Source organism: Lathamus discolor, chromosome 2 (genome assembly GCF_037157495.1).
Source record: "Lathamus discolor isolate bLatDis1 chromosome 2, bLatDis1.hap1, whole genome shotgun sequence".
In the NCBI taxonomy this organism is placed as follows: Eukaryota; Metazoa; Chordata; class Aves; order Psittaciformes; family Psittacidae; genus Lathamus; species Lathamus discolor.
The window spans coordinates 52,968,456-52,982,427 of record NC_088885.1 but is presented as its reverse complement, the minus strand read 5'-3'; the positions used below and the strand labels follow the sequence as shown (position 1 = coordinate 52,982,427).

Below are 13,972 nucleotides of genomic sequence, written 5' to 3'. Positions count from 1 at the left end.
AAAAAATTTGTGTAAGCCCGTTATAATTAATCCGAGTGGAAGTGTCTACTAATGTAAAACCATCTGCCTCGGGTCCAATCTAGGAATGGTTAAGTTGTATGTTTTTAATGCATTTGTGCACTTACAGAAGTTCTGAAATAAAGTAAGTACTGGTGTTGATGGAAGAGAAAGCACAAATGAAGTGACAGTCTATAAAGTTATCACCTCTGCAGAGATGGTGAAACGGCAAACTTTGCTCATGTGTCACAGTAAAAGAAGTGACAGCATGAGGAAGCATTCAGATGGAAGGTTTAAAATGAGAGTGGAATAAAAAAAGGAAGTTTCCCCATAGAAAGAATAATAAAACTGAACTCATCGTGAAAAAAACACGGTAGAACCCAAGAGGGCAAGTTAAAAATGGATTGGATGAATTCATGGAAGATAGGTCTGATTAACATCCATCAAACACAGGTCTGACCACAGCTCTGCTTAGGAGCACCCCGAGCCCCCTCCTCAGGGAGGCCATGCCATTGAAAACCAATGTGTCTCACACTCCTTCCTAAACCTTTGGTACTGGCTGCTGTCAGAGGTGGGACAATCATTGCCTGTGCAGAAATCCAGCCAAATCACAGAGATGCCACACTGTGTGAATGACAGTACAGATACATGCTCCTAGCTCTACGTACAGAGGTCTGCGTATGCAAGCCGAGCTACACACAGCTGGGAACACACATGTATGTTCAGCTTGAAAAAGCTGGCCTCAGAAGTTAGGAAATTAAAAGGTGTCTCACAACAGAGTATTTTAGGCATCCTCCTCAAAAAGATACTATGCTAGATACCTCTTCTTAATATGCATTTTTGTTAACAATCTGTTCAATCTAAACTATGAAACAAGCTGTGCAACATGACTGAACGAATATTGCTGTGAGAAATATTTTCCCCCTTGTTTGAGTAATTTAAATTTGTAAGCTAATGTAAGTTTTTGTATTAAATAATGTACTGTGTGCAATTTTCTTCCTTGTAAAGCACTTTGAAGCTTTCAAAGGGCACTCTAGGTTAATAAATAATATGCTATTCTTTGCCAGAACTGTAGGGCATTTCCCATAAGTTCTGAATCTTCTTTGCCAGAATTGCAACATGTTGCATGCCAAATCCTGCACACAAATGTTCTACATGTGGCAAATCCATATTGGTGAAGACCAGAGGCATGGCATTCCTGGATTTCTTAGAGAGAGTGGGAGAAGAGAAAGAAGTGGGAAGAAAATGAGGGAGGGAAGAGAAAGAAAACACAAACAGATGTCTGTGCATACATCTAAAGAAACCAACAAAAACCAACCCCCTGCACCCGGAACAACCCATAACCCACATGCCATTATTTTCAAAACCTAAACTGTTTGCTGCATGCAGCACAAACTCACAGGTACCCAGAGATGGGTCTTTAGTTTTCCTTCATGGCTCCGGAAGGCAATCAGGCCTCCATTTCTATGATCACTGTAAATTCTTCAGACCCAGAGGTCTGTAAGGGTCAAAACACCTGCAATCCTCACTTCTCCAAGCACATGCTAACACAGAGAGGCTGCGAGCTTGGGGAAACATGGTCAAAGTTACCACTGTTTAAAAGGCTGTGAAAATGAATCCTCTTCTTCAGGCAAAGTTGTGAATGCATTTCATATGTCCCAGGCTACTGGGAATAAACCTAGACCAGGATTTCTAAACAGTGAACACTCGCCTTTTTGCAGTCTCCTCCATGAACAACAAGGCTCCTAGTTCTGTAGTTTGGAAGAGGAGTATAAAGAAGTAAGACCCAGAAAAGAAGTCAGTGCATTTGGCCACATATCACATAGGTTAGATTACTGAAGGATACCAGGAGTTCAGAATGTCTTTGATTATGATTTTCTTGATTTAATCTCTTCATTCATTAAGTACAAACAAGTAATTTCAACATTCCTTGCTAGTTTGGACTGAACGTATACAGTACTTCAAACAGGTTAACATTTCCTGCCCTACACTGAATTAAAATCTTGTGACAGAATGGTGACAAAAATTCTTAATCATCCAGCAACAACCACCTAGTTTAAAAGGCACTAAAAACTACATAGACCCAGTGAGGATTAAGCGCCAGGATTTGCTACACGTTTAAAAACCAAACTGAAATTAAAACTGCACTCCGCATTCTGCAATACTAAATGAACGTTTTACTACATGGTTTGTTCTGAGGTGGCAAGAAGTGACTGTGAAACCTTTGCTGTTGTCAGAATTACATTGCTTGGAGAAAAATATCCTGTGGGTTACCATTTGTTGCCATGATTTACAAAGATATGGTCTATAGTCTGTATCAGTTTCGTGTGTCAGTTTTAAAGGGAAAAAGCTTTCTGCAGCATTTGCAGATTTCTGCATAAGCGTCTGTGTTGTTGCAAAGAGGGCTAAGTGATGCCTGCTCACAAGCTTTTCAAGGAAGTTAGCACATTTCTTCAGATTCATCTCCTGCAAGGTGAGACTCTCCCCTCCGTTGCTTCTATCTATCCAGTAAAAAGCTGATACGCTATCTAAAATCAAAAGGCAGAGAGAGGGGTGAGTGCAAAACATGTTTTCTAAAGAGTAGAGAGTGAGGAGTAACTGAGTGCTACTACTGCAGTTCACCAGAAAGAGCCTTCCCAGGCATTGCTTGATCATTTCTTCTGTCCTTTGTGCCAGTCTGTTCTCAAGGATGGTAACTAGACGAAGCATATCAAAATGGTAGTCTGTATCAATGAACATGACTTTCACTTCCAGACCTCCTCCTGATTTTGGGATGATGCAGCGGGCTACCAGGTGATAAAGCATTTCTGTTTTTCCTGTTCCTTCCGGTCCATGGAATTCAACGACATCTCCTGTTCAAAAACAGAGCAGTAGGTTATCAGGCAGGAGTACTTACCACTCAATAGTCAGTTTTCAGTGTTTACTGAACTATTACTCACTATTCCAGAAATTGGAAAATGCATTTTAGAATCACAGACTGGTTTGGGTTGGAAGGGACCCTACAGCTCATCCAGTACCAAACCTCCTGCCACAGGCAGGGACACCTTCCACTGGACCAGATTGCTCAAGGCCCCATCCAACCTGGCCTTGAACACTGCCAGGGATGCCACAGCTTCTCTGGGCACCTGTTCCAGTGCCTCACCACTCTCACAGTAAAGAACTTCTCCATCATATCTCATCTAAATCTCCTCTCTTTCAGTTTAAAGGCACAGAAAGTTTAATATTCATAAAACCGTTTAAATCCTGGTTAGCGTCTACCAAAAGAAATTCCAATTTTCAAGAAAGGCCTCTGAAGTGGAGAAAATTGACTGGGAACAAAGGTTGGAAAAGCCCCTGCAAATAGCATCTAGTACACCAGTATCGGTAAAAGGTTGGCAACTAGATTTCATGTGTATCATTACAGGTAAATGAAGACTGAAAAGGAAGCTGCTACACAAGAGTGGCTGAGAAACCATCTATTTATCCTACACACACAAAATTAAGAAATAAATAAACAAGTAGAGGACAAGCAAACCACAAAAAGTTGACATGTTAGAGGTCCAAATGATGTTGGCACACTTATTTTTACAGCACAGACTGTCCTTCAGCATTTCATGTACACTACATGCTTGTTCAGTATCTGTGCACATCATGAAGTATCAAGGGGAATCTGTGACCAGTAAAGAGAATACCAGTATATTTATTTAGCACTTATATTCTTCTGCAGTGATCATAATACCAAACTGCTGGTTTTGGCACAGGGGGCTTGGATTCCTTCAGCTCCAGGCAACAGTTCTCCTGTCTGAAGCACAGGATCCCTGTTCCTAAATGGACTCAGCCTAACCACCTGCTCCACATGGGTCAGTAAAATACAGCTCACATTTAAAATGCTAATTAAAAAACCATGATGCTTTACTAAGAAAGCAGTTTTTTGTCGGATGTGAATGCAAGATACTCTGGTCTTTTTCAATGTCTTCTGATGTCTTGTATCAGAGCAAGACTCTTAAAAAAAGTTGAATTACTAGATGCTCTTTATAAATTCCTAATTTTGGAAACTGGATTATTTATTTATGACATTTGGGATTTCAGGCAGAAGGGTGAAGACATGCAGGAGGGAGAATCACACAACTGTAACTGCAGGAAGGTGAGAGATGTCTATGGCCTTGGCAAGTGCAAATGGCATAACAGCTTTTCACAGGGGGGATGCAAGAATAGAGAATTAATTACAACTTTAGTTAAACATGTTTTTGCCTGCCTGAGTTAACAGGGTTTTTCAAGTCACTACTCAACTTCCAGAGGATGTCCTTGTTCTTAAGTGCGTACGATGTCAAGATACGCCTTGGGAAGAGAGACAGAGGGTCGTGGGGAAGAAACTAAGCTCTTACTTCACCCGTTGCAAGTGCTGAAAGCAGTTTACACCTGATGTGACAGTTCTGTCCATTCCAGTGACACTCAGACTGCTTGCCATTATGGATAATGAAATTCCTGGTGCTCCACAACTGCAATTCCATTTTATGAACTTCTGATACCTTGAAATTTAGAAAAAAGCTTGATTGCTTCCCAAACCCTGTTATCTGTTCTGAACGGCTCTCCCCACTTTCGAGATGAACAACAACTAAACTTCCTATGACATAAATCTTCATTTTCTCTTCCTGTTCACAGGTCGCAATGTCCAATTCAGCCACTTGCAGCCAGCAGCTGCTCTGCTGCCAGACCGCGCCAGTAACATAACCGCGCCCTGTTAGGATTAGATACCAACTTGGAAGAACTCCTCTTAAACGCCCTGGGTAGGTCATTCCCCCACATTTCATCTATTGAAATATTTTAGAACAATTGCATAAGGCACCTCTTGTTCAGGAACAAAGTACATCTGTCTGCCACTAGCTTTGGCACAACACTTCTGCCAGCCAGTGACTGACTTGGCCAATCTGCAATGCAGATTGCTTCATCTACCTTTACAGCAAAGTATGACTTGCTTAAGACAAACCAGCAGCTACACATGGCCACTGAGAAGCAGCAGTGGGCCAATCTGAGTTACTGCTTGGTAATGATTCAGAAAAGCTTTTCCTGTGAAATAGAAGAGGTTGCCCAAAGAAATGGTAAACGCTCCATCCCTGGCAGTGTTCAAGGCCAGGCTGGACAGAGCCTTGGATGACACAGTGTGGGGTGAGGCATCCCTGCCTATGGCAAGGTGTTGGAACTAGATGATCCTTAAGGTCCTTTCCAACCCTAACCATTCTATGATTCTATGACTTTATCCATTTGAAGACGTTCTGTCAGGATGTCTGTGTGTTACAGAATAACACTGGATGAGCTTTTATGGGCACAACTAACAGATTTATTCAAGTAAAAATACTAAGTTAAATGAAAAATCCTTGTTAGGAGTTTTTGTGGCAGTGGTTTGTAAATTGTAACAGCAAGACAGTTAAGCACCCTCCAAAGCTTGTTCAACACTGCTGAACAAAACATATCTGGGCTGTAGTTTGACCAAAACACTTAAAGTCACTCTGAAAGGAGTAATAGCTTGGACTTTAAGAAAACCTCAAGAGAGCCAGGGATTTCTGTGCCTTCATGATTATCAAAGAGGCTGCCCACAAGAGGCTGCCCACAAGAAGAATGGGTGCAAAACAGAAGCCATTTATAGCAACATCTATAAATGTAGGGTTTCATTAAATTAGCAACATGGCTGTTAGAGTAAGATAACAAGGAAATTTCATCCTTTTGGGTCTGAGAGGACAACCCATGATACAGCAGAGGAGGAAGTGTGGCTAGCAACATTTCCAAGAAGCCTTTGACGCCCTCACAGCAGGTCAGTACTGGCATCATCCATTAATGTCAAAATAACTTGAAAGGAAGATTAGTAAAAAAATATTGTTACAGGATGAAAACAGTCTGAGAGACAGAGTAGGAACAGACACTTTTAACGTGGAAGCAAGCTAATGGGAAAATTTCCTCTTAGAATTGGTGTTGTCCTACTACCTCTCAGTAGATGTGTGTTCCATTAGCTTGGCAAAATGTGTGAAAACAAACCAATGGGCTAATAAACACTTAAGATAGTAAAGATTTACAAGATCCAGATGGATGAGCAGAATGATTTCCTATGAAATTCAGCACTGAACATTCAAGAAGCACTTTTTAAGGAGCCACCTTACACATTGCTTGCTTCACAGTAGCCTGAACTGGCCCACAAAGGACAAACTGAAGAGCACAATAGTACATGGCTGCTCAGTGGCCTACAGGATAAACTAAATGATGTTGCATAAATGTAAATATTTATGTAACATTAATGGATTTTTTACTAAAACCGCGCTCAGTCCTGGTCATCAGTTCAGTGTTCTCTTTTGAGTTAAGTTTTGTATGTGATCATTACATTAGCGAACATTGGTTTTCTGATGCTGCAGTTACAAACAGGCTATTAGAATATGCAGCAGTAACTCTGCAGGTTTCACATCATCAGATACCTTGAAGTTACTGGACTAGTAATTTACAATACTGTGCAGATGCTGTCACTAATATTTGTACCATTTGTCGGTAAAGTAGAAAAGCCTAATATTTATTTCAAGTTAATTCTGGGTGTCATACTATTGCTGAATTATCAGAGCCTTATACTGACACCCACAACTTCATACCAGTGGCACAGGAGAAATACAACTGCCAACAGTGGAAGATTATTTAAAGCTTGTGTCACTTTTGCTACATTCCAGAACAGCTTAAATGATATGTAATTAACATGCCTATGTGTTCTTCAATATGCAAATCCATCATAATTAGAAGCAGTGACTAGAATATCACAGCACTACCTATATTAGCTGTTCCTATTTTATAGTACTCTGACATACATGTTATGAACACTTAACTATGATGTAACCTTTGGGCAGTTTATTGAAACTTCATCTCTGTGTTTCAAATACCATCAGGAAAAAGAATAATTCAGGTCTTTGCACTGCTTTAATCACAGCATTTTAGATTAAGAGCTGTTCAGTATGGCTTTCATGGACAATGTATTACAGTATTCCACAGTGACCTACTAAAAGTCAAGTTCATGACAAATGGAGAGGCAGGTCTTCAACAGGAATTTAAGACTGAATAATGAGAACACACATCAAAATAGCATATGGACTCACATGAATACTGTGGTGTTAAAAGACGAAGCAAAAATGTAATAAAAGGTGAAGTCCATTTATGTATACACAGCTAAAAGTCTGGGCTAAAATGTTATGCAGCTTCATTAATGTCAGCCAAAAAGAATGACCAATATGGGTAATAATTGATGCCATTTGTTAAAAGCAGAAAAAAGAAGTGCTTCAGAAGCTCAACGACCATGTTGGCACAGAGAAACCAGTGATGAATTTAGAAGGTCTCCAGCCATGTTAGAACTAAGGTTCTGGAACAGTCTTTGGATAGACATGAACAACCTACACAGCTTTTAAAAGCAAAGCTGATAATTTGATGATGAAATTACATAACACTGTGGGCTGTGACAGCAAAGGCAATTACTAACCCCCCGGCAAGGCTTCTGACAGTCTGTTCTACCAGAACACGGCCAGTTTAGTCTCAAACATTTGCTTCTTGTGGTACACTTCATAAAAAAAAAACCAAACTTCCAATTGCAGACAAGTAGGTTGAAAACCACTGCAGCCACGTTTTTCATATGAAATTCATTCATACATACATTCAACAACTGCAGTGCCTCCCAGCACAATCCCTACAGTTTGCCACTCATACGCCTTTTCTACTATAGATTTCCAGTCTCCTCCATTGTGAAATCCATGAAATTTTACACAATCTGAAAAAACTCTGACTTCCTGAATAATCAAGGAATTACTAAGTATGTTTTCTCCTTAGCTCCATAATTTCTTTCATTAAAACATCCAATCTTGATCTTAAAAACTTCTTGCTAGAAGAATCTACCTTAAACTTGTACTGGTGTCACTGGGAGGTAGCCCAATTCCTCCAATGTGAAATTCTCATTTATTCACTGAAGGTGTATATAAGCCATTTTGATGCTAACATAATCTGCAAAGTCATTCAGCTGATTAGTACCTATATTCATAATGGAATTGTTTCCAAAGTTCCATCTCAGTATAATCAGTATTTTTCAGGCCAAGACTGAATAGCTTGATGACTTGGCTTTATTGACAGTGTTTGCTCATGAACCCTTTTCCTAACTGATCCAGACCACTCCATAGAACTGAACTCTTTGCTGGTTATTGATCCTCAGGTTCTTTCCAAATTTATGACTTTGTGGTGTTTTTTTTTAGACCACTGATGAAAAAAAGGTTAATTGACATAATCTAGAACAAATTTCTGTAAAACTACTAGAAACAGACCAACCTGTAAGTATTTACTCACCTACACCTGTGTTTTGATACCCAAAAAGTAGATTTTAAAGTCCACTTAATAATGTTCAGAATAGTGACTCTGTATTATTTAGTTTTATCTAGTCTGCATAAAACTACATCAACAATTGAAATTCTGAATCCAGGGCAAGAAGATCTACTTGTATGCTTATCTCTGTGCTACTGTTCTGAGCATACTTTCACACCAACATTCTTCCATAAATGGGATAAAAATACGTTTTTACCATGAACAGGAGATCCTTCCTCAGCAAACAGATAAGGTTCAAGATTCTTCAGGGCACTTCTGCCCTCAAGTCGTGCAAGTAGCTTTTAAAGAAAAGACAAGAAAGACATGCTGTTAACTCAAACTCATCATGGGCCTTGGGAATCAGATGTAAAGGATTCTAAGAACTGAAGAGTTTTCCATGACAACCCTATCAAAACAGTAGTCTGATATAAAAAATGTTTTCATAAATACATATGGAAACCTATAGTCTGGACTACAGCAACAGAAGGTTCCATCCTCACAAAGAATAAGCACACAGATTCAATGGCAGTACAAGGTGGATATACATTAGGGGAATAAAGCTTAAAAAGAAAAAGCTGCATAGATAGACTAGCAGGAGGGATCACCCCAGGTATACAGCAGTGTTGCCATTTGAACAGAATACAGGGAAAGAAGTTAATTGGTAATAACCACACCTCCACAACAAACTGTTGCTCGCGAGGTGAACCATTACCCATCATTAGCCTCCTGAGTCAGTCCCTCTGAGCATTTGTAAGTAAAGCCATGCACATTTCATCTGAAAAGTTATGCAGGTCTCTTCTGGACTACAACCCTATTATATCATCATTACTTGTTCAAACAGAGTATGGATTAAGGATGATGAAAAGTAATTAGCCACCAGTGGCTCTACAAGAACCTTTCTAAAGCAAGCCTGAATTTGTAAAGCAAGCCCCTTGTAAAACAAATTAGTCCAAAGTTCATGGTCAGTTTCTTAAATTGACAGGTATTTGCATAGAAGTAGACAGGTATTCACATAACTTATTTGTAGTTCTGGCATATGTTGGTAAACCAAGAATGCACATTTTACCCAGTGCTACAGCTGTTACTCCCTACATGTATTAACACACATGGGAAGGGAAACTATCAGGTTGCTCAGAGCATTGCCAGAGCACGCACCCCAGTGCCAAATATTTAATTCTACAAGACACCCAGTTATCATTTAAAGATTTAAATAAAACAAATTCCATTCAGTTTTATCCCATCCTCCTTAAAGCCAGTCACAAAAGGAGCAGTAAGCACACACCTTTAAACACACCACTGCCTTATCTTGCTTTCCTCCCTGCCACGTTTATGAGCAACATCTGCTCTGAATTGTCTTACAAGTTGTTTAAACAGTTGTGTGTGTTTGCCTTTAACAGCAGAATAAAACTCCATTAAATGGCCCTGAATTTACTTCAAGTGGTCACAATGGGAATCTAAATGTGACATTTTCACTGACATTTTAACATTCCCTTCCATTACCAAAATGTCAGTGTGCTTGCCTTTGTTTGCCTGTTCACACACATTCAGGAGAGTTTTCTGACAGGTCCACTGAAGGGCCATAAAACCACCTGAGTTGACCTTGCTCTGCATCTGCAGATGCACCCCCTACATTTCATGCATTTGTGTGGTGCTGAAAACCCTCACAAGGTGAGCTCTTGAGTATTTTGGGAACCAGCAGTGTCCTGGGACCTGGGCAAAGCGATAATCCAGATGGCAAGGAGAGGCTGTACCACCACAGAGACGTGCTGGGAACCTCTCACCCCCACCAGCCAGCAGTGGAAGTCAGGAGAAACAGGAAAACCACCACAGACTGCTGCTTTCTGATGCTCTTAATGTTTTAGCAAAGAAAGCACTGCTCAGCGATCACAGGGGCCTGATGATGGGTGCTGCGAGTCACAGCTGTTGAGGGTCTAAACGCAGTTCTGCATCCTCATGCTCCCCAGTTTATCAGCACATTAATGAATATATCTTACGTAGTTGGGAAATCATGAGAACCCTGTCTTCTCAGACTGTCACTCCTCTAAGCACACTGCTAGAGCTTTGGAAATACACGGTGGATCAATCACTATAGTTTAAATATGAATCTGTGGTTATTTAAATGCTGAGTTTATATATTCATTTTAAGTAACTACAGGTGCTTACTCCAAGCACTGCTCATGTACGTAATTTATGCTAATTCAGTGGTGATGGTGCACCTGTGTTTTTATCAAACTTGTATTTACTTCCGAGTTCTGAAGCAGAATCTCCAAAGGCACTTGCCTCATTAGTGTCATGCTGGGAGCAATGGGGTTCCTGGCAGAAACAGCGAACAGATTTCCTTCAAATCTGACAAAGGTTTGTCCATACCTCAGCAGAAATGATGGAAGCAAAGCTGAGATAAGGTACTACACCAGCACCCCTCACCTCTGCTGATACTAAAGAGGGACACATTGAGTTTCCCCAAATGGGCAACCACCACCTTTGTTCTGCTCCAGGGAAGGCACTTCATTTTGCCTTCTTGTGTTTTGCCTGAAAATGAGGAGAAGGGGGAAAAATCTACAGCAGTTAAAGGGTAATCCGGAGGTGTCCCTGCCCATGACAGGGGAGTTGGAACTAGATGATCTTAAGGGCCTTTCCAACCCTAATCATTCTGTGATTTTCTGGTGGACATGAGGTGCCCCAAGCTTTGTCACAGACAGCATATGGAACAGAGCAGCACAGCAGCACTGAGAAAGCTTTTGAATTGGAGTGCTTGGGGGAAAAAACCCACCCAAACAATTTCAACTCACATTATTAGAGACTTCAGATTCTATAATTGAACCGTAGATGCTCGTTTCTTCTTTCATAATGCTCTTTTTGCCTTCTTTTATACAAAATGCCACCTCTTAGCAACCTGCTAGTGGTAGATCTTTGCTCTTAGGTGTTCTCAGAAGTGTAATTATGCTAGCAAGAAACTGCACATAGGTGCAATTAGGTACAGAAAACTAGCTACACAGCAAGAATTAGGCGACAGCAGGGTTAAATTCCATTAATGACAAGACTGACAGGACTCAAATATTTCAACTATGTCTTTTATAATTTATCAATTTAATCTTTTTAATAAAGAAATATGTGTATGGACAGTCCCACTAACACATTACATGCTTAAACTGTATTGGTTTCAATGAAGCTATGCATAAATGTAAGGAATATTACCTCATTAAAATGTTAAAGAAATTCAAATTAAATACTCCAGCTCTGCTAGAGGCTGCGAGCTACCCTACAGGCTATTTACACATGCAAACCTATCTTAAGTACAAGGCACAATTTAATTTTCAACCACTGTAACTGCTCTGACTGAGCTTTTGTAAACTATGGGCATGCAGACTTATGCAAGCCATTTATCACTTATTTTACTGTGATATACCAAAGGTGTTTTGCAAGAAGTTCTAATTTGTTGAATTAATTATATTCAATAATTAGGGTACAAGACTGCGGTCTTAGTGTAACTCAGTGAAACGTGACCTTACGCACAAGGCTATTTGAGGAAGTATTGTTTTAAATTAAGCACTTTGTGTTTCAAGGGCTTTTACCATTTTTTTTCTGGACAATGTACTCCTACGTTAACCTTCCTTAAGCCATCAGTTATAGATTCCTCCCTTGCTCAGGTTTGGTCATCTATCCCACTACCGGTGCTGCCGTGTACACTCCCCGTTGGCTCTGCTCATGCAAACAATAAATGCATTTACCCACTTGGACACAGAGCACAACTCACATCCATCATTTGTGCACACGTGCTCACTGTAGCACAGCTGTGACTGCATTTTCTTAGGTGTCAAAAAGGCTTCTTACTGAAAAAACATGGGAGCTTTAATAAGTTATCAGTCGTTTCCATGCCTGTATGTGCGCAGTTTGAATATTCCGAGGCAGTAACACACATCTTCAAGCAATTAACTTGCAGACTGCCAGGCTGGACAGGGCTTTGAGCAACCTGGTCTAGTGGAAGGTGTCCGTGACTGTGGCAGGGGGCCTGGAACTGGATGGTCTTTAAGGTCCCTTCCAACCCAAACCATCCTTATCCTGTGACTGCAAGTCACAAATAAGCCATCCAGCAGGGAAAAAAAACCCAACACTAAAACCAACACCCCGAACTAAAATCCCTTTTCTCCGAAGAAAGCAATTCCACCGCTTTTGGTTAAATAAACTGTTTATTTAACCAAAAACTTCCCTCACGACTCTCCCTTACTGCATCCACTCCAGTGCCCGGGAGAGAGCGCGAAGAAGGCATTTACAAAGAAACCACTGAGCACCCGGATACCCGTCCCATGCCCCCGCGGCAGGGGAGCCCACAACACGGTTTCAGTCCGGGTTCCGTGCACACAGCACCTGGCCGGAGCCCCACGCTGCCCCCACCGGCACAGCCGAGGAGTTTCGGGGGGGGGGGGGGGGCACAACACCCGCGGCCGCCTCCGCCCCAGGCCTGCTGACAGGGCCCCGCTCCCCGCGGCTGCGGAGAGGAGGAGGAAGGGCGGCGGAGGCGGGAGGGCGCGGCTCCCCCTCCTTCCTTCCCTCGCTCACACACCGCGGCCCCCGGGCGCTCCCTCTGCCCGCCCCAACGGGGGTGGGGATGGAGCATAGCTCTGCCACCACAGGGTGGGCGGAGAGAAGCGCGCAGCGGCCGAGCCTCCCCTCCTCTCCCCTCCCCTTCCCTTGCCTCCCCTCGCCCTCGCCGAGCGCCTGGGCATGGCCGCCGCAAGCACTCGGTGCCCGCGGCTGAGGGGAGCCCCAGGACCGATGGCGGGTGGGGGGGGGCAGCGCCTCACCTGAGTGCCCGACTCCGCCCTCCGGAACGGGTCACCCATGGCACGGCGGGGGGGGCAGCGCACGCTTCAGGGCCACCGAAGCCACTGCACATGCGCGCTGCCGCGGGCTTCCTGCGCCCCCGAGCGAGCCCGTGTGGGCCTCGGCGGCTCTCTACGCATGCGTGGCTCGGCCTCGGGGCGGGCAGGGTGAAGGCCGTGTGATGCAGGGTCGGGTCCTGGCTGGGGCTCGTGTCGCGGTGCAGGGGTGGCATCGCGCGGGAGCCCTGAGGGACTGGCCGCTGTAGGAGGGCGGAGCGTTATTTACTTTTATTTAAAGGACCTCTGTTTTTATAAGTTTGTGGGTTTTTTCCTTCCCTGATGAAATGGAGGAGGGCAGTTCGGTCGGTGTGACCGCAGGGGTGCTCATCCGTGACACAGCAGTAGATGTGAGTCAAGGGAAGCTCATGTGCGTGGCCACAATTACCTCTTGACGCCTGCGAAATTGCTCTTTGTAAAAGCCAGCTATCAATTACGGCTTAGCTTAAAAGGGCTCTCGAACATTTTAAATACGCACCTTGAACGTGCTGCGCTCGTGTGATGCTCGATGCTCAGGGCAGGGACTGACCGACCGACCGACTGCTAAGTCCTTTGAGCGCCAGTGGCCGGCGGCAGGACTGGCTCCTCCTGCAGACCATGGCCCGTCCACTGCGGTCGTGCAACCTGTGGCAGCGAGGGGGATGCGCACAGGGAGAACACGGGAGAACCTGTTTGTGTTTTCCACAGGCTAAATGCAAAACCACCAGGATAAGAATAGCAACCCCTGTGTATCTGCATATCAAAGAGCTGTA

At 42.9% G+C, this 13,972-nt stretch overlaps 1 protein-coding gene across 3 annotated transcripts; it reads right to left on the bottom strand.

Moving 5' to 3' along the window:
* Positions 1–1,860: 1,860 nt before the first annotated feature.
* On the bottom strand, positions 1,861–13,279 carry XRCC2 (X-ray repair cross complementing 2). 3 transcript variants are annotated; one of them, XM_065666837.1, is made up of 4 exons: positions 13,146–13,279; positions 8,561–8,642; positions 2,620–2,849; positions 2,438–2,525 (listed from the first exon to the last, which is right to left on the bottom strand). In XM_065666837.1, exons 1-4 carry the CDS (start codon positions 13,182–13,184, stop codon positions 2,499–2,501), a joined length of 378 nt encoding a protein of 125 aa, XP_065522909.1. In that variant the 5' UTR covers positions 13,185–13,279; the 3' UTR covers positions 2,438–2,498. The 3 variants fall into 3 exon arrangements, with proteins under 3 accessions (XP_065522907.1, XP_065522908.1, XP_065522909.1); XM_065666835.1 differs by having other exon boundaries at positions 1,861–2,849; XM_065666836.1 differs by lacking the exon at positions 13,146–13,279 and adding an exon at positions 12,098–12,269 and having other exon boundaries at positions 1,861–2,849.
* Between the last annotated feature and the right edge of the window lie 693 nt (positions 13,280–13,972).